At 42.0% G+C, this 21,552-nt stretch overlaps 1 protein-coding gene and 1 long non-coding RNA gene across 15 annotated transcripts in view; both read right to left on the bottom strand.

The window, feature by feature from the left end:
- Window positions 1–2,558, bottom strand: part of DDAH1 (dimethylarginine dimethylaminohydrolase 1) — a 145,983-nt gene extending 143,425 nt beyond the window's left edge. Inside the window, exon 1 of the mRNA XM_061121492.1 lies at window positions 2,173–2,558. Coding sequence (XP_060977475.1) covers window positions 2,173–2,475 — 303 coding nt within the window. The 5' untranslated portion in view covers window positions 2,476–2,558. The remainder of the gene's footprint in view (window positions 1–2,172) is intronic.
- Window positions 2,559–5,734: 3,176 nt separating this feature from the next.
- The window catches only part of LOC133041115 (uncharacterized), a 117,326-nt gene continuing 101,508 nt past the window's right edge, over window positions 5,735–21,552 (bottom strand). For 4 of the 14 annotated variants that reach the window (XR_009689156.1, XR_009689146.1, XR_009689149.1 and 1 more), the window contains one exon: window positions 5,739–6,402. This is a non-coding gene — a long non-coding RNA (uncharacterized LOC133041115). Of the gene's footprint in view, window positions 6,403–21,552 lie in introns of all 14 variants that reach the window. The other 10 variants (XR_009689155.1, XR_009689158.1, XR_009689152.1 and 7 more) reach the window with 5 other exon arrangements.

Here is a 21,552-nt window from a genome sequence, read left to right as displayed (position 1 = left end):
TTATTAATTCATTTGTTCATTTACTCAGCAAGCATTTATTAACTTCAATGTAGGCAGCAAACTAATAGAGATTTCAAAGAGATCTCCGAAGCACCCCACCCAACGTGACTGCCTGAATTCCTTTCTCTGGTTGGAAGGTCTGTTACCCTGGGGATCTGATCAGAGGCAATGGCAAAGGCAAAGGTGATGTGGGGAGGGGCCACACACCAGCAGAAAACTCAACCTGGGAGGCAGTGCTACAGAGCAGATTAGGATGGAACCTAAGGCATGAAGACAACTCCCCTTCACCCTGGGATGGGGAAATGTCACTATAACTGCATCAGTGTACAGTAGACTTCTTATTGCTCAAGGAGCAAATCTTCCATGACCCACTGGGAAGTGAATAAAAACACTTCATGAAATGTCCTGCCCTCTATATTTCAGATGGATTAATAAATTTATTACCACAATTCTATGAAATAGGTATGATTATGTCCACTTTGCAGATAAGAAAACTGAGGCAAGAGATAGTCCCCAAGGTCACAGGATTACATTCAGTCTGATGTTCTTATCTATTACACTACGCAGCCTCTGGCAGTGGGCCACAGATCACTGCCCACTTTAGCATCAGGAAGGCCAAAATTTGAAAGGTTTTATTACAGGAATAAAATGAAATGGATGATTAAATATACTCACAGTCTCTTAACAGGAAATTGGACCAGCTTCAACAAATGAGTGCCATTTTGAAAGGGTTTTTAAAATCTACCTTACTCTTTTAAACAAACCACAGTTTTGCCATATGGCCTAGGACATATCAGAAAGTGTTCAAATGTGGTTACGTGCTTATCAGTTTAAAACGGAGCAAGTCATCTCACAGACTCAAAGATGGAGAGGCATGGCAAAGGAGATAAAAGAGCTAAGAGAATGTGACCTGTTACTCTTGGTTTTCTGCTAAGGCAGGGTGGGGAAGAAAAAAAAAAAAGCTGATAATCTCAGTGAGAAATAAACCAAATATGCTTTTTCTCTCAGGTCAAGCAAAGTTCTATCATCCACCCGTGCAGTGAAGCAGGTGGAGAATAAGCACATTTTAAACTATGAGCTCTGTGAGACACTTCCAATGTGAATCAAATAAAGACAAAATAGGGAGAAAAAAAATCCCTAACCTCCATATAAGAAAGAAACCGGCAGCTTCTTGCAATGCCACTTGATGCCAATAGCAACCTAGAGTCTTGAGCCCCAGCTCTTAGCAGGCAATGAGAAGAATCCCAGGCCAGATGGCATTTTAAAATCCAATCTCACTCTATTTGTCTCTCCCCACTAACCTATCTTGTGTTTAAAGCAATCACTGCCATTTTCACAAACTGCAATATTTAAAGTAGTTTAAAGCAATCACTGCCATTTTCACAAACTGCAATATTTTAAATATATTTAAAGTTTAAAATATTTTAAACCATCCTTTGAGAACACAAAAAGCTCTAATTACTATGAGTTTTAAAGTAGAGAGAATAAAAATTATGGAATTTGTGAAACCATTTCCAATTAGACACACACACACATATACACACCCAACACCTTACACTGAATACAGCTTTTCCAACCCAGACACCACCGCTCAGCAACAAGCCAGTCTTACGTTCATTCACTTGTTAGTCCCCTTCTGCGGGACTCTCCACCACTGAAAAGTAACTTGGGACACCGTAGATCTACGGGAACCGACACCCCGTTCCTTCGTCTGGACAGCCCTGCTCCCAGCTCCTGGCAGGACTTGGGGGTTCAGGGTCACCAACCCGCCCTCAGAGCCCCTCGCCCAGCCTCCACCCGCCCGCCTGGAAGGGCACCTCTCCCAGCCCCCAGCTCCCTGGGAAACGGGCAGAGTTGCACTGTCTTTACTGCTTTTTAATCTTTACAAATAAAAATGCTGTGAGATGGATTCCCCACCCCACCCACCTGCCCGAGTCTGCACGACCACACTCAGTCGGGTCCTCTCCAAGGCATTCAAGCTGCGCCGGCAGCCGGGAGGCGTGAACAATGAACTTCTCTCTTTGCACACACACCCTCTCCCCTAAATGGGAAGTTCTGAACTAGCCTGGGGGCCAGTTCCGCGATTTCCCCGGCAAGACGGTCGCGCTCGGCGTGTGAGGGCCGGGCGAGCATCCCGGGCCGCACCCCTCGCTTCTCCGGGCAGGCAGTTACCTCCTTCCTCCGGCTCGGCGCCCCGGGGCGGGTGATCAGGGCCGTCTCCTCGCACACCACGGCCACGTCCTCCACGAACACGCAGTCTGGGAGGCTCTCGTCGGCGGGCAGCTGCACCACCTGCAGCCCCAGCTTACTGCCCAGCACGCCCACGTAGAGCTGGTGCTGCCGCTCAGCGCGGGCGAAATCCACCTCGTCGCCCTTGGTGCGCCTCAGCGCCTGCTGGGCGAGGGACTCGGGCAGCGCCCGTACCACGACATGGGTGGCCCGGCCAAAGGCGGCTGGGTGGCCGAGGGATGCCATGGCTCGGGGTGGCGGCGCGGGGCGCGGCGGTAGGGTCTTGTGCGGGCAGCGCTCACCGAGTCTGCGAGCGCCCGGCGGCTCCCCTTGGCAGCCGGCGAATGTGGTGCAGCGGGAGCCCGGCTCGCGCCCGGAGTCCTGCCCGCGCGACTGAGCATGCCCAGAGCTCCGGGCGCCTGCCCGCGCGCAGCCCGCGCGCCCACTCGGCGCTCTCGGGTTTGCAGGCGGCCCAGGCGGGAGTTGGAGTGGACCGTCGCGCGAAGACCGTCGCACGAAGTCGGGGTGAAGGCGGCGGCCGAGGAAGCGGGGAGCTCGAGAGGTGTGCGCTGGTGGCTGGCTGGGTGGGCGAACCTCGGCCAAACGGCGCGGTACCTGAACCTGACATTACCTGTATTTCGCCGCAGGTGCACCCCTCACATTTGGAGAGCGGCTGTGGTCTGCGCAGAGCGACTGGAAGGGGTTTCTTGGTGGTCGGGAAGCCAAGGATGGGATGATTCCTTTCTGGATAGATACTTTGACTTCTCTCCCTACTCTGCTTTCCTAGGTTCCCCAGCATGTGGTACTGCCCCCAACCCCAACCTCCCCCTCCAGTTCCCAGGATGAGAATCTGTCTTTGTACCCAAGTCCATGTTACCTTGGGGCTTGTCAGATGGCCCGGTGGTAAAGAATCCACCTGCCAATGCAGCAGACACGGGTTTGATCTCTAGGTATGGAAGATCCCCTGGATAATGGCAACCCACTCAAGTATTCTACACACTCCGTTATTCTTGTCCTGATAATCCCATGGACAGAGGAGCCTGGTAGACTACAGTCCTTGGGGTCCCAAAGAGTTAGACATGACTGAGCACGCATGCATGCCATGTTACCTTGACTTTCTCTGCAAATGACCCCCTCACCCCTCGCCAGACTCAAGATTGTGAAAAGGATCTTATTCCTTCCTGTCTGCAGGGACAAGAAACGCAGAGAGAAATAGACATACAGAAACTCACAGTGTTTCAAGGACAATCGGTTCTTAAGAACAGAGTGGGTGCGCGCCTGCTCAGTTCCATCAGTCCTGTCCAACTCTTTGGACCCCAGGAACTGTAGCCCACCAGACTCCTCCGTCCATGGGATTCTCCAGGCAAGAATACTGGAGTGGGTTGCCATGATCTTCTCCAGGCAATCTTCCCAACCCAGAGATTGAACCAGGGTCTCCTGAGTCTCCTGCATTACAGGCGGATTCTTTACAGAGTCATGGGGAAAGTGTTATGAACACTGTGATTATGTGTGATTCTGGAGTTTTTGCCTCCAGAAAGTGAAAGTTTGCCTCCAGAATAGGGAGTAAAAGACCAAGTGTGTTTTCATCAGCCATAGAGGAGTGCTCACCTTGAGCAGTTTCAGATGTGGAGCATCACAACTCTTCTGTCTTTGGGAAAGAGGGTTTCCAAATTCCTCCCTTGCCTTCCCCTCAGGCCTGTTCAGACTCTGAAGTTCTCATATTTATTAAACGTTTCTTTTCTCATGCCCTCGGGAGTTCCTTTTCCTTCATAATGGTACTAGGCTTCTATTTTCCATCTCACGAATTACAGATAAAATAATCCATGGGTTCTGCTCTTTTTGAGGGGAAGATCCACTTCAGCTTGTGACTCCAAAATCATCTCAGGTAATAATCTTCTTTCCTCAAATTCTGTAGCACATTTCTAATTTAAAGATTAATTAATCATAGAACATTAGATTTGAATGGGATCTTAGAATCACTTTCATTTAACTCCCTACCCAATGTTCTGGAATTCCAGCTAAAACATCTATGACAGTCACCAGTTCTTTACTTGAACATTCTAACTCACTTACAAAGTGTATTCTACTTTCAGAGCTATCACAAGTAAAAAAATTTCATTTGGGGCTTATATACCCTTGGTCCCAGTTCTGCCTTCTGCCATTACCTAACACGCTAGTGTTCTTTCACAAGGCAGCATTCACACATCCGAAGACAGTTCTGCTCTCCTTGCTACCTGACACCCCCTCCCACTCACTGTCCTAACCCACTCCGGGCCTTGAGGCTAACCCACCAAAAAAGAACTAGTGATTGGTTTCTAAATCTCTTCAATATTCTAAATCTCTTCAATATTTTGGTTCATACCAGTTTGCCAGTATCCCTTTTAAATCATAGTATCTAGAATAGAAACAATTCTTCCTGTGTGGCCTGACTCTCACAGACTATAGTAGGACCCTTATTCCAGGTGCTAGGCTACTATTAACACTGCCTAAGCCCCTGGAGGAAGCAACGGCAACCCACTCCAGTACTCTTGCCTGGGAAATCCCATGGACAGAGGACCTGGTGGGTCCATGGGGTTGCAGAGTCAGACACAACTTAGCAACTAAGCATGCAAACATGCAGTGTAGGTTTCAAGGAGAGATTTAGCTAAGGATCCTGAAACAGTTGTCTCAGTTAAGCACAGAGGAGATGTGATCTGCCTTCTCTCCTCTCTCTCTCTCAAGGATGACTTGAACTTACCCAGATGACATGGCATTTCTCAGCTCTGAAAGTGACTGGTTTTAAGTGAAGGACAGCTCTGACCCTGATGCTGGGAAGTGGGACCAAAAGTAACATAACAAACCTTTGAGACCTACTGGGTTCTACTTCTGAGGCAAAACTCTCAGGGGACCCATGCTGTTGGCACCAAATTAGTGTCCAGAAATTACTTGATGGTGTCCTCAGCAGGGGATTCCCACCAGTGCTACCAGTGAAAGTTACCTCATGTGCTGAGCTTGCCCAGGCTAAAATATGGGACTTTGTTCCCCTCTTTACTTAACATTGAGGTTACATCTACCTCCATTGGTCCCCACCTAGCAAGCTTAATTCATGCCCATGCCTTGTTAAAGCCTGAGTACTTTGCCACCAAGTGCCTTGAGCCTAATTATAAACAAAGTCCCATGTATCCACTCGGGGCTCATGTCAACCCAGCAGCCAGTTAAAACCTGAAAGATTTTTCCTATAAATTGACATTGGCCACATGTTCCATACTGAAATTGGGCCTTTTTTAAAAAAATCTAATTTTGCAGTTACCCCCAGTAAATGTTATCTGCTTCATTCCAACTTGCCTCATTTTGATTCTGTCATCCTGTGCATTATTTATTACCTCTAGTTTTGTGTCATCTGAAATTTGATAAGCATGCCTTCTGTCTCTTCTAAGCAGTTGTCAAAAAGTGTTAGAATGTGTATGTTGGTGAAAAGAATAATAAAGACAAACTCCAGTAAATTACATTTACATGCGTTCCTGCTTGAGTGATGAAAGACCATTTTTGGGAACATGGACTTTATTGAGTCTAATACATATATAAATTCATTTTTCTCACAGACATTTATTGAGAATTCTCAAGGCACACCACCATGTTATGTACTTCAGAGACATACAGGAAGCTTTAAAACATGATCCTTGACCTTGAAGAGATTACTGGGAAAACAAGACATCCAAAATTAGAGCTATGCTAAGAGCACATGAGAGATACAATCAACAAAGTGGTATAGGAAGTTAAGCGAAAAAGAAAGCACTGTGGCTAGTGGGAGTGAAAGAGAGCTGCTTGAAGATGAGTGGACTTGGTTTAGGCCTCGAATAATTTTTAGGATGTGACTATTTGGAAGAATAGAATAAGAATCCCAAGGAAAAGTATGTGCAAAAGCCAAATGCACGTTCAAGGAACAACAGATCAGCTCAAATCATGTATGCATTGGATAAGATAACTCTAGCTGCTGTAACAAAATGACCCCAACACATATGGTGGAACCAAGTTGATGGTGTATCTCTTGTTCACTTAAAAGCTAACACAGATGTTCTTGATTGGTTCCTGACTCTTCTCCAAGCAACATGCAGGGGTCTGGCCTTCTTCCATTTTGTGGCTCCAACACTTTCAAATATGGCATCCAAGTTCACCATGCTCACCTTCCTCAAGCTGAAAGAAAATTATAACATGCAGTATCAGATGTAAGAGCCTTGATGGGCCAGGCCAGGAAGTGATATACATCACCTCTGCTCACTCTCCTCTGGCTGGAACTCAATCATACAGCTACAGTAACCAAAGGGAAGAGCTGGGGAATAGTCTTCTATGAGCCCAGAAAGGAGAGGAAACAGGTTGGGGAAACAGCTAGTTGGTTTGTGCCCCAGAGTACAATGGAGAAAATGGAGAATAAAGGTAGAAAGGTTTAAGCTTTCATCGCTTGAGCAGTGGAGAGACATATGGTGTGGAGACTGAGTGTAGCTTCTGAAGCCAAACTTTGTGGGTGGAAGCTTGGCTCTGCTATTTTCTTGTTGTATGCTCTTAGTTGTGTTACTTAAAAACTCTTTGCCTCCTTTTCTTCCTCATATATGAAACTGGAAACAATGAACCCATTATCATAGGATTATTAGGAAGGTTAAAATTAATAATACAAATCTCTTAGTAAAGTGCCAGAAATGGTATCTAGCACCCAGTAGGTGTTCCTTAAATATTATCCATTAACAGATTTGGGGGAGTTTGTTATTGTTTTGGGTTTTTTAAATTTTATTGGATTATAGTTGATTTACAATGTTATGTTGGTTTTAGGAGTGTAGCAAAGTGATTCAGCTATACATATACATATATTCATCCTTTTTCAGATTCTTTTCTCACAAAGGTTGTCATGGAATATTGAGTAGGGGTCTCTGTGCTATACAGTAACACTGACAGGTTTTGAACAGAAGGCTTTGAACATGATTTCCTACCAATGGCCAAACCACATACTCACATCCCTTGAATTATCAGAGTCATATAGCTATCCTAATGCCTTCCAGCAGAACCCTTGACCTTCCTAGATTGATAGACCAAATCTCACTCACAAGTGTAATCATAGATTCAATACACATTTTTGAATCTTTGCTACATACCAGGTACAGGAGATGTAATTGTGAATTACATTATGGAGCTTATGGTCAAATTGCTCCTTTTTCTCAAGATCTTTGTAACTAATTTCCTGTTTAAATTCTATTTGGAATACCTAGAACTGTTTGTATGCTCCTGGCTGGACACTGACTGATACAGAGGCAATTTTTCTTCTCCATTGATAATATATCAAGATCTACATTTGAAGTCAAATTTAGATAGCAGTTATTTCAGGATGAAAATAGACATTCATGCCTTACTCCTTTATTACTCCATTTTCAGCAGATATGATATTTGTTTTCATTGGGGCATGGGTGTTTGAGGATAGGAGTTGGAATCCTTAAAGAGAATGAAGGCTCAGTGGTGTCCTCATCTTCCCCAATACTGAAAATACTAGATCAAGTAAATACCGTAAGTCTGCATTCTGACACTAAGTCCTGAGTGTTTCCAGATAAGAATCATTAAGTTTGACGCAAAGAGTTTTACTGTGGCGGAAACTGACTGCTGCAGATTTCCTTTGATGTACAATGTAAGTTATGTTTGTTCCAACGGCCACGCAGCATTTTATAGGCAAGGAGGTGGTTCCAGGGTTCTGGTTCCTAAAGTCAGGATTTGTAGCCCCTAATCTTGGCTTCTTCAACTTTCATCTGGGAATTCATTCTTTAAACAAATATTTACCAGACACGTACAATGTATATGGAAGAGAAATAAAAGCAGTGAATAAGGCATAATAAATCTGACTTTGACTCCTGCCGCTCCTGCATCTTAGTTGTATAATCTTGGTGTGCCCAAGACCCAGGCTTCACTATTTTCTGTCTTGCTCTAAACCAAGGGGGCTGCCCTTCATGGACCATATCATCTGGTATCCCATTATTGTTGGCTTTGGCCAATGAGGAGCTCTTACAGGAGATGGGAGGACAAGAGGAAACAGAAATCAACATATTTATTCCTCTTACTCCCTTCCTGCTTTTCATGGTTCTAACAACAACCCTTTTATAACCATAGCTTCTGTCTAGTGGTCCCTCATTTTGGTGATTCTAGCTCCTGGCTGGGATCTTATAACATCATGTAACTACTTACATGAAAGTAGTAAACAGCACATTTTAAAGTTCTCTTTTAAGTATACAACATTATGAATATTAAAGAAAAAGAGGATGTGAAGAAAAGGCAATTTAGCATTTTCAGAAAGAGCATTTGGCAATATTCAATGCATGAGGCTGTGCTTGGGGCTATCCACCCTCTCCAATTTCTCAAAGTATTTTTTGACACTGTGAATGTTGATCAGTGTAGTTGCAGAAGGGATCAAGGGACCAACATAGCCATGACATAATGTTTGATGTAAGAATATTGATGAAAGCAGCGAAGGGAGAATTCCTAATTTCTGTGCTTTGGAAAGAAGTAGCCAGTTGACTCCAACTCAGCTTGAACCAGAGAAGGCAACAGCACCCCACTCCAGTACTCTTGCCTGGAAAATCCCATGGATGGAGGAGCCTGGTAGGCTGCAGTCCATGGGGTCGCTAGGAGTCGGACACGACTGAGCAACTTCACTTTCACTTTTCACTTTCATGCATTGGAGAAGGAAATGGCAACCACTCCAGTGTTCTTGCCTGGAGAATCCCAGGGACGGAGGAGCCTGGTGGGCTGCTGTCTATGGGGTCACACAGAGTCAGAAACGACTGAAGTGACTTAGCAGCAGCAGCTTGAACCATTTTGTGATGTTTTTTGAATTATCTATATCTAAGGGTGGTAATGGCTTCCTGTTTTTGCTAGCCTCTGGGTGCCTCAACATTCCTTATTCATTCTCTTTTACTCTGCCTATACCTCTAAAAACATTTCCTTTTTAAAAGAAATCCTACTAAACATCCTCTTCAAAAATTGTCAGCTGAGCATGCTGTTTGTTTTTGACCAGGGACCTCATTTGGGTGAGTCACTTGAGTTTATGTATAAAGTGGCTGCTCTGAAGCTGAAATGTGACAGCCTGTACAAAAGGATCTTAGCATTGTACCTGGCACCAAGAAATAATTAATGATAACCACTAGTATTAGTAGCTATTGCACTTTTGTGCCAGACACAATAATGAATACCAAAGTTTCCATCTACCTCTGTGTAAAATGCCCATTTCTACCACTCAACATATCCAAGTTCTCCAAACGAGTTAATACAGTACCTATCTCAGTAACAGGGCACATGGTAAGCACTAAGTACTCTTGGCTCTTCAAAGCTCACCCCCTTCCACACGAGCAACATTTCCCTTTCCTGAACTTCCATAACTCTTTCTTTATTCTTCTTTTTATGTTGCTTATTACTTTCTCTTAGCAGTGTAATAACCCACTGATGGCAGAATCATCTACTTCATTATAACCATTTCAAGGGCTAAGGAGATCAGCAAAGTATCCTGAAGTGTGCAAAGTACTACATAAATGTACTGAGTGTGAATCACAAGTTTCTCATATGTTATGATATGTATAGGTTAGTGTGACCCTGCCACTTAATAATTTTTTCAGTTTATCAGAGTTTTTTGCAATATTATCTTTCCAGAAATATTTTTCATAATTATTCCAAACTTAGATTTGTGGGGAAGAAATAGATTTGGGGTTTCTCTTGTGGCTCAGACCATAAAGAATCTGCCCGCAACGCAGGAGACCTGGGTTTGATCCCTGGATTGGGAAGATCCCCTAGAGAGGGGAGTGGCAACCTACTCCATTATTTTTGCCTGGAGAACTCCATGGACAGAGAAACATGGTGGGCTACAGTCTGTGGGGTCACAAAGAGTCAGACATGACTGAATGACTAACACTTTCACTTCATTTCTAAATACATGTTTGTGGAAAAGAAATAGATTAGGCTCTGATAAGCCCCCTTCATTTCCTTATGAAATCAAATTGCCTCATTTCCTTATGAAGAGCAATGTCCTGTGTGCTTTCTCCGTATCAACCTAAAATTGTTTGAATGTAGGATTAGATCACATATGTCCTGGGAATTCTCCTTCCAGTTTTCCTCTTTTGCATCAGTGATACTGCTCTCTGCTGGCTTCTTTTCTCTAGTGCTCTGTCTCTCTATCTCTGTCTCCATCTGCTTCTGTTTCATTGCCTTTTTTTTTTTTTTTTTTTAGCTCTATGTTGTTCTTGTTTAGTCGCTAAGTCGTGTTTGACTTTTTTGAGCTCCCACGGACAGTAGCCAGCAAGGCTCCTCTGCCCATGAGATTCTCCAGGCAAGAATACTGGAGTGGGTTGCCATTGCCTCCTCCATGTTTCATTGCTTTTAAATGTTGACTAAGTCTCTAGTTTCAGCCTCCTTTCCTCTTCTTCCAGCTTTAAATGCTCCCTCCTCTGGATAGACTAATCTAGGTCCATGACTTCAAATGTCACCTCATTTTCATCAGTGCCTAAACTGTCACTGCTGGTTCCACAAACTCTCCTGAGCTTTAGAGCTGCCTGGAAGTCATGCCTATTTTTCAGTTCAGTTCAGTACAGTTGCTCAGTCATGTCCGACTCTTTGGTACCTCATGGACTGCAATATGCCAGGCCTCCCTATCCATCAGCAACTCCTGGAGTTTACTCAAATTCATGTCCAGTGAGTCGGTGATGCCATCCAACCATCTCATCCTCTGTTGTCCCCTTCTACTCCCACCTTCAATCTTTCCGAGCATCAGAGTCTTTTCTAATGAGTCAGTTTTTTGCATCAGGTGACCAAAGTACTGGAGTTTCAGCTTTAACATCAGTCCTTCCAATGAATGTTCAGGACTGATTTCCTTTAGGATGGACTGGTTGGATCTCCTTGCTGTCCGAGGGATCTCAAGAATCTTCTCCAACACCACAGTTCAAAAGCATCAATTCTTCTGTTCTCAGCTTTCTTTATAGTCCAACTCTCATATCTACACATGACTACTGGAAAAACCATAGCTTTGACTAGATGGACCTTTGTTGGCAAAGTAATGTCTCTGCTTTTTAATATGCTGTCAAGGTTGTTCATAATGTTTCTTGAAAGCAGCAAGTGTCTTTTAATTTCATGGCTGCAGTCACCAACTGCAGAGATTTTTGAGCCCCCAAAATAAAGTCTCTGACTGTTTCCACTGTTTCCCCATCTATTTGCCCTGAAGTGATGGGACCAGATCTTAGGTTTCTATGATCTTAGGTTTCTGAATGCTGAGTTTTAAACGAACTTTTTCACTCTCCTCTTTCACTTTCATCAAGAATCTCTTTAGTTCTTCTTTGCTTTCTGCCATAAGGGTGGTGTCATCTGAGTATCTGAGGTTATTGATATTTCTCCTGGCAATCTTGATTCCAGCTTGTGGTTCATCCAGTCCAGCATTTCTCATGATGTATACTGCATATAAGTTAAATAAGCAGGGTGACAATATACAGCCTTGATATACTCCTTTCCGATTTGGAACCAGTCTGTTGTTCCATGTCCAGCTGTAACTATTGCTTCTTGACCTGCATACAGATTTCTCAGGAGACAGGTCAGGTGGTCTCGTTACTCACATATCTTTCAGAATTTTTCAACTTTGTTGTGATCCACACAGTCAAAGGCTTTGGCATAGACAATAAAGCAGAAATAGATGTTTTTCTGGAACTCTCTTGCTTTTTTGACTATCCAAAGGATGTTGGCAATTTGATCTCTGGTTCCTCTGACTTTTCTAAATCAGCCTTGAACATCTGAAAGTTCACGGTTCATGTACTGTTGAAGCCTAGCTTGGAGAATCTTGAGCATTACTTTACTAGCGTGTGAGATGAGTGCAATTGTGCGGTAGTTTGAGCATTCTTTGGCATTGCCTTTCTTTGGGATTGGAATGAAAACTGACCTTTTCCAGTCCTCTGGCCACTGCTGAGTTTTCCAAATTGGCTGGCATATTGAGTGCAGCACTTTCACAGCATCATCTTTCAGGATTTGAAATAGCTCAACTGGAATTCCATCACCTCCACTAGCTTTGTTTATAGTGATGCTTCCTAAGGCCCACTTGACTTCACATTCCAAGATGTCTGGCTCTAGGTGAGTGATCACACCATCGTGATTATCTGGGTCATGAAGATCTTTTTTGTACAGTTCTTCTGTGTATTCTTGCCACCTCTTCTTAATATCTTCTGCTTCTGTTAGTTCCATACAATTTCTGTCCTTTATTGAGCCCATCTTTGCATGAAATGTTCCCTTGGTATCTTTAATTTTCTTGAAGCGATCTCTAGTCTTTCCCATTCTACTGTTTTCCTCTATTTCTTTGCACTGATCACTGAGGAAGGCTTTCTTATCTCTCCTTGCTATTCTTTGGAACTCTGCATTCAAATGGGAATATCTTTCCTTTTCTCCTTTGCCTTTTGCTTCTCTTGTTTTCACAGCTATTTGTACGGCCTCCTCAGACAACCATTTTACCTTTTTGCATTTCTTTTTCTTAGGGGTGGTCTTGACCCTGTCTCCTTACAACATCATGAACCTCTGTCCATAGTTCATCAGGCACTCTGCCTATCAGATCTAGTCCCTTAAATCTATTTCTCACTTCCACTGTATCATCATAAGGGATTTGATTTAGGTCACACCTGAAAAGGAAAGATATTCCCATTTGAATGCAGAGTTCCAAAGAATAGCCAGGAGAGATAAGAAAGCCTTCCTCAGAGATCAATGCAAAGAAATAGAGGAAAACAACAGAATGGGAAAGACTAGAGACCGCTTCAAGAAAATTAAAGATACCAAGGGAACATTTCAGGCAAAGATGGGTTCGATAAAGGACTGAAATGGTATGGACCTAACAGAAGCAGAAGATATTAAGAAGAGGTGGCAAGAATACACAGAAGAACTGTACAAAAAAGATCTTCATGACCCAGATAATCACAATGGTGTGATCCCTGACCTAGAGCCAGACATCCTGGAATGTGAAGTCAAGTGGGCCTTAGAAAGCATCACTATGAACAAAGCTAGTGGATGTGATGGAATTCCAGTTGAGCTATTTCAAATCCTGAAAGATGAGGCTGTGAAACTGCTGCACTCAATATGCCAGCCAATTTGGAAAACTCAGCAGTGGCTACAGGACTGGAAAGGGTCAGTTCATTCCAATCCCTAAGAAAGGCAATGCCAAAGAATGCTCAAACTACTGCACAATTGCACTCATCTCACATGCTAGTAAAGTAATGCTCAAAATTCTGCAAGCCAGGCTTCAGCAATACATGAACCGAGAACTTCCAGATATTCAAACTGGTTTTAGAAAAGGGAGAGGAACCAGAGATCAAATTGCCAACATCTGCTGGATCATCGAAAAAGCAAGAGAGTTCCAGAAAAACATCTACTTCTGCTTTATTGACTATGCCAAAGCCTTCGACTGTGTGGATCACAATAAACTGTGGAAAATTCTGAAAGAGATGGGAATACCATACCACCTGACCTGCCTCTTGAGAAACCTGTATTCAGGTCAGGAAGCAACAGTTAGAACTGGACATGGAACAACAGACTGGTTCCAAATTGGGAAAGGAGTCCAACAAGGCTGTATATTGTCACCCTGCTTATTTAACTTATATGCAGAGTACATCATGAGAAATGCTGGGCTGGAGGAAGCACAAGGTGGAATCAAGATTGCAGGGAGAAATATCAATAACCTCAGATATGCAGATGACACCACCCTTATGGCAGAGAGTAAAGAGGAACTAAAAAGCCTCTTGATGAAAGTGAAAGAGGAGAGTGAAAAAGTTGGCTTAAAACTTAATATTCAGAAAACTAAGATCATGGTATCTGGTCCCATCACCTCATGGGAAATAGATGGGGAAACAGTGGAAACAGTGTCAGAGTTTATTTTTTGGGGCTCCCACGTCACTGCAGATGGTGATTGCAGCCATGAAATTAAAAGACGCTTACTCCTTGGAAGGAAAGTTATGACCAACCTAGATAGCATATTAAAAAGCAGAGACATTACTTTGACAACAAAGGTCTGTCTGGTCAAGGCTATGGTTTTTCCAGTGGTCATATATGGATGTGAGAGTTGGACTGTGAAGAAAGCTGAGCGCCCAAAAATTGATGCTTTTGAACTATGGTGTTGGAGAAGACTCTTGGGAGTCCCTTGGACTGCAAGGAGATCCAACCAGTCCATCCTGAAGGAGATCAGTCCTGGGTGTTCATTGGAAGGACTGATGCTGAGGCTGAAACTCCAGTACTTTGGCCACCTCATGCGAAGAGTTGACTCATTTAAAAAGACCCTGATGCTGGGAGGGATTGGGGGCAGGAGGAGAAGGGGGCGACAGAGGATGAGATGGCTGGATGGCATCACCGACTCTATGGGCATGAATTTGAGTAAACTCCAGGAGTTGGTTTTGCCAGGGAGGCCTGGCATGCTTCGATTCATGGGGTCGCAAAGAGTTGGACAGGACTGAGTGACTGAACTGAACTGAACTGAATAGTCTAGTGGTTTTCCCTAATTTCTTCAATTTAAGTCTGAATTTGGCAATAAGGAGTTCATGATCTGAGCTACAGTCAGCTCCTGGGCTTGTTTTTGCTGACTGTATAGAGCTTCTCTATCTTTGGCTGCAAAGAATATAATCAATATGATTTCGATGTTTACCATCTGGTGATGTCCATGTGTAGAGTCATCTCTTGTGTTGTTGGAAGAGGGTGTTTGTGATTTGACCAGTGCATTCTCTTGGCACAACTCTGTTAGCCTTTGCCCTGCTTCATTCTGTACTCCCAGGCCAAATTTCCTGTTATTCCAGGTATTTCTTGACTTCCTACTTTTGCATTCCAGTCCCCTATAATGAAAAGGACATCTTTTTGGGGTGTTAATTCTAGAAGGTCTTGTAGGTCTTCATTAGAACCATTCAACTTCAGCTTCTTCAGCATTATTGGTCAGGACATAGACTTGGAGTAGTGTTATATTGAATGGTTTGCCTTGGAAACGAACAGAGATCATTCTGTTGTTTTTGGGATCATATCCAAGTACTGCATTTCAGACTCTTGTGTTGACTATGATGGCTACTCCATTTCTTCTAAGGGATTCTTCCCCATGGTAGTAGATATAATGATCATCTGAGTTAAATTCACCCATTTCAATCCATTTTAGTTTGTTGATTCCTAAAATGTCACTCTTGCCATCTCCTGTTTGACCACTTTCAATTTGCCTTGATTCATGGACCTAACATTCCTGGTTCCTATACAGTAGTGTTCTTTACAGCATTAGACTTTACTTCCATCACTAGTCACATCCACAGCTGGATGCTATTGTTGCTTTAGCTTGTCTCTTCATTCTTTCTGGAGTTATTTCTCCACTGATCTCCAGTAGCATATTTGTAGTCCCACCTTTTTTAAGTCCCACCTTAACTCCAATGTTTTTAGTCCCACCTTAACTCCAACGTCAACATGCCCAGAACTGAGTTTATTGTGTTCTGTCCAGACTGCTCCTTTTCCCCTTCTATTCTCTTTTCCCTCCACACAAATTGTTGCTCAAGCCAGTAATCTGAAGTTCACTGTTCATGTACTGTTGAAGCCTGGCTTGGAGAACTTTGAGCATTATTTTGCTAGCATGTGAGATGAGTGCAATTGTATGGTAGTTTGAGCATTTTTTGGCATTGCCTTTCTTTGGGATTGCAATGAAAACTGACCTTTTCCAGGTCTAAGGCTTATCCTTAGCTTCACTTTCTTCTTTGTCTCCAAATTGAATCAATCAAGTCTGAGAGATCAGTCTCCTAAAGATGGCTCAAATCCATCCATGTCTCTCCATTCACTCTGCCACCACCAAGTCCAGAATATAATCATTGGTCTCCTGGATTCTCACATGGCCCTCCCATCCAGAGTGGTCTTTCTAAACTACAAATCTGACCATGCCACTCTCTTGCCTAAATCCTCCAGTGGCTCCCCAGTACCCTCAGAATGAAGTCCAAATGCCTTACCGTGGGCCACAAGACCCCATTCTCATTCTGGTCACTTTCTCATTTTTTTCTTACACGGGCCTCTGGACATCATATTGTATCCCCTGGAATGTGCTTGACCCCATTCCTGCTTGAGCAACTCTTAATTCTTCTTTAAGACTCAGCGAAGGCATTACCTTCCAAGAAGCCTTCTCCCCCTCCCCTGTCCCAGTCCAGATGTGACCCACCTGTATTCTTGCTTTCACTCCTGTTATGCAATGCCATGTTACTTGCCAGTCTGAGGAGCTCTTGGCAGACACACACACCTTTTTTATTGCTGAGACTTTAATTCAGTGGCTTAATTAAAGCAATGAATGGCATTCACCTCTCCCTACTTGTATCAGTTCACCTTTATAATAATGGGTTTCTGTTCTTACAAAATAAGATTATACCAGGACACCTTTCAGTTTCAAGAGTCTCTGATTCTATCGCTCCAATGCCTGTTAATTGCTGCAGGGTAGTAGAGAGTTCGTGGTCTGGGTTTGAATCCTGGCTCTGTCACAGCTGTGTGATCTTGCACAATTTGCTTAACCTTTCTGAGCCTCAGAGCCTCATATGTAAAACAGGAATAGTAATACCAATCCAGGATTGCTATGAAAAGAATTAAATAAAATTAACTTGAATGACATGTGAAATATGTTCTAGTCCTTCTTCCCCCGGTTAAGACAGTCAGTATACAAGTAGCCCTTTTTAAAAATCCTGGCTCCACCCCGTGTGTGTGTGTGTGTGTGTGTGTGTGTGTGTGTGTGTGTGTTAGTCCCTCAGTCATGTCCGACTCTTTGTGATTCCATGGACTATAGCCCCACTAGGCTCCTCTGTCCATGGAATTCTCCAGGCAAGAATACTGGAATGGGTTGCCATTTCCTTCTCTGGTTCCAACCCCTTATTCCTGTACAATTCTGGTCAATCAATTTTATATACAGAGCTTTGATTTTTTTTCTTTTGAAAAAAGAAAATGACACCGACCTTATGGTGTTGTAGAGGTTAATGAGATGATCCGTGTAAAGCTTTGTAGCATATAGCTAGAATAAGCACTAAACAAATGTTATTGGCTTTTCTGATGATGATGATAAAAAAAAAAACCAACAAGGAGAAGAAGAAATATGCAAAGCCTGACAACAACTGTCTTTCAGTGGAAGTTACTCCTTTTTTTCCTTCCCATTCAATTCATGGTTAGGTAAATCTTTGTTTTCTCATTCTAAGGTCAAATTCCATTACAACCAAGTTGTTACCCAGCTTTCCCTGATGAGTGGGAATCTTCTGGTATTGAATATTAGTGACAATTTAATACATTTTAAATAATTTAGGCCATTTATATTCCATTTGCTTGATAATGTACAGATACAACTCTTAGAAATACAGGCCAGGTAAAAAACAGTGTCAAATTATTTCCTATACATTATGACTTGCATAAATGGAGAGTTTGCAAGCCTCTAGTGGTTTTACGGAGAGAGCCGCACCATCCCTGTTGTCTGAATTCTTACTTCTGAGGTGGTTGCTACATATGTCCTTATTTCACCCTTCACCTATTTTCTCCTCTGAATCATCTTGTCTCAGCTCCTCCGTGTCATGAATTTACTTTTCTCACTCTTCATTCCAGTTATCTAGTGCTGCATAACAAACCACCCCCAAACTTAGTGACTGGAAATAGTCTTTTTATTTTGCCAATGATTTTTAGATAAGGAATTTGGGAAGGGTTTATGCAGGTGGTTAATCTTTGATCCTTGTGGTTTTCGTTGGGGTAGCCAGAGCTGGAGGGTCCAAGATGGTTCCCTCACTCACATCTCTGCTGCCCCCATGTTCCTTGGCTTCTCTCTCCCCGTGGGATGAATTTCTTTCTCCAGGACCTCGCCATGTGGCTTGAGCATGGTGGTCTCAATGTGGTCTCACTTCTTAATTAGCTGTTGATTTCCTAGAGGTGGTAAGTGGATGCTGCCAGGCCATTTAAAGGCTACACACAGGACTAGTATAGCATCATTTCTGCCATCCTATATTGGTCAAAGCAATTACAGACCTATCCAGATTCAGAAAGGAAATAGGCACTACTTCTCAATGGAAGGGAAAGCCCATCATTAATCAGCCACATTCTTATTCTCCAGCTCTGTTATTATTTGGGTATAGTATTTATATAACTTTTTCAGAGAATTTGCCTTCCATTTCATAAAGTTTCTAACTTTCCCTGAAATACAATCAGGGTCCATATTATAGATTTATTTACACAGCTAGCTCTATTTACTGACTAGTGCTAGGCACTAGTACTGTCTTATAGGGAAGATGGCTATTTATCAAACACCACATAATTAAATACAAACTAAGTGCTATAAAGGAAAAGGACTGGACACCCGGGGCATGTATAATATCAGAAGTCTCATCTGTCTAGGGTATCAAGGGAGGTTTCCTGAGGTGGTGACTTTTGAGCTGAGACTTTGAAGTCTGGGTAGGTGTTAATTAGGATTGGAGAGAACATTTCAAACTAAGGGAACCCATGAGCAAAGACAAAGAAGGAGAAGAAGCTCATCAATGAATTTGGTAAAGTTGCAGGACATGAAATTAATACACAGAAATCTCTTGCATTCCTATATGCTAATAATGAAAGATCAGAAAGAGAGATTAAAGAAACAATCCCATTTATCATCACATCAAAACAAAACAAAACACCTAGGAATAAACCTACCTCAGTCAGTTCAGTCACTCAGTCATGTCCAACTCTTTTTGACCCCATGAACTGCAGAACGTCAGGCCTCCCTGTCCATCACCAACTCCCGGAGTTTACTCAAACCCATGTCCATTGAGTCGGTGATGCCATCCAACCATCTTATCCTCTGTCGTCCCCTTCTCCTCCTGCCCTCAATCTTTCCCAGCATCAGGGTCTTTTCCAATGAGTCAGCTCTTCGCATCAGGTGGCCAAAGTATTGGAGTTTCAGCTTCAACATCAGTCCTTCCAGTGAATAATCAGGACTGATTTCTTTTAGGATGGACTGTTTGGATCTCCTTGCAGTCCAAGGGACTCTCAAGAGTCTTCTCCAACACCACAGTTCAAAAGCATCAATTCTTCTGTTCTCAGCTTTCTTTATACTCCAACTCTCACATCCATACATGACTACTGGAAAAACCATAGCCTTGACTAGACAGACCTTTGCTGACAAAGGATTGTCTCTGCTTTTTAATATGCTGTCTAGGTTGGTCATAACTTTCTTTCTAGGGAGTAAGCATCTTTTAATTTCATGGCTGCAATCACCATCTGCAGTGATTTTGCAGACCAGAAAAATAAAGTCAGCCACTGTTTCCCCATCTATCTGCCATGAAGTGATGGGACCGGATCTGCCATGATCTTAGTTTTCTGAATGTTGAGCTTAAAGCCAACTTTTTCACTCTCCTCTTTCACTTTCATTAAGAGGCTCTTTAGTTCTTCTTCACTCTGTGCCATAAGGGTGGTATCATCTGCATATCTGAGGTTATTGATATTTCTCCCAGCAATCTTGATTCCAGCTTGTGCTTCTTCCAGCCCAGAGTTTCTCATGATGTACTCTGCATATAAGTTAAATAAGCAGGGTGACAATATACAGCCTTGACGTACTCCTTTTCCTATTTGGAACCAGTCTGTTGTTCCATGTCCAGTTCTGACAGCTGCTTCCTGACCTGCATTCAGGTTTCTCAAGAGGCAGGTCAGGTGGTCTGGTATTCCTATCTCTTTCAGAATTTTCCACAGTTTATTGTGATCCACACAGTCAAATGCTTTGGCATAGTCAAACCTACCTAAGGAGGCAAAAAACCTGTACTCAGAAAACTATAAGATGAATTTGGAATTGCCATATGTATACTATTGATACTATATATAAAATAGATAATGAATAAGAACCTACTATATAGCACAGAAAACTCTACTCAGTGCTCTGTGGTGACATGAATGGGAAGGAAATCCAAAAAAGAGGGGATATATTAATACATATAGCTGATTCACTTTGCTATACAGTAGAAACAAACACAACATTGCAAAGCAATTGTACACCAATAAAAACAAAATAAAATGGGCTATGAAAAAATTCCCATCTCACAAGAGTTGTTAGAATATTAAGTAAAAGAATAGGTATAAATAATTTCTTTTTCTGAATTATTAGACTGTGTTTCTATTTTTAGTTAATGTTTTGTATGTTAAAATCATTCTGAATAATACTGGGAAAAAAGACTAACTCATGCAAAGATTATCCAATTCTTTAGAAATAATATATGATTCATACTACTATCTCCATTAGTCTCATTATATAAAAATAATTCTATATATGTATACATACAACTCTTATGTGAAAGCTAGAAAAAAATGGTAATTTGTGTTCATACAGGCCACATATGTATCTACTTACTAAATTTTTCAGAGAATTTATTTAAACATCCTAGCAAATCAGTATATGCATCAATATAAAATGATGTACAGATTATCTATAAGTTACTAGTCTAGCATATTTTGTTTTTGGACCCCAGTACATGGGCTTCAATTTTCTGTTTAGTTCTTAAGTTTTTTTAGTGTATTTTTTATATTTGAAAAAATTAATTATACCATCTGCCAATTCAAAAGTGGGAAAAAATGAGAAAAGTCTTTAAAGAAAGACCTTTTCAAAAATATAGGAAGAGGTAAAAAGCAAGAAGACTGACTCAGAAAGCAATTTTTCTTGTGAGAATGCCATGATAATTATATCATCTTAGGAGGAAAGGGGACAAGAGTACTACATAGAAAAATCAGAATTGTACTTTTATGGAAACCTCATGTGTTCCCACAAAATAAGACCATAACATGCATCTTGAAAAAGAAAGGAAAAAGATTTCAACTCTAATTTGCCTTTTGCCAAGAAATTTCTGACATTATAATTAACTTTAGGAATTATCATTTCAGTTAAACTTTTCCTTTTGTGACCTTGTTAATGTTTCTTGAGCTTTACAATATTGTCTGCCTCACTGCAATATCATTCTGATTCTCATTGGAAATGGTCATCACTGGTAAGGTGCAGATCAGGAGAAGAGGTTGGACACTGTCAGGAAAGACTGATGAATGTCAACTGAGGAAGAATGAACTGTTAACATTTTGGGGAATAGTCCTTAGGACTTCATATCATATCAGTCTACAATATCACATTCTATATAAGTTTATATTACTTTATAATATTTATTCTAAGGAATAAATAAAAGTGAGAAAAAAAGACTAACTCATGCAAAGATTATCTAACTCCTTAGAAATTATCTATGATTCATACTACCATCTCCAGGGTGAAAATAATTCACCCTTTATTTTTTTTTTTTGTATAGAGTATTCTATTTTATATCATTTATATGACAC

The sequence above is a fragment of the Dama dama genome, chromosome 20, assembly GCF_033118175.1.
Source record: "Dama dama isolate Ldn47 chromosome 20, ASM3311817v1, whole genome shotgun sequence".
NCBI lineage: Eukaryota > Metazoa > Chordata > Mammalia > Artiodactyla > Cervidae > Dama > Dama dama.
This window is presented reverse-complemented; position numbering and strand designations above follow the sequence as displayed.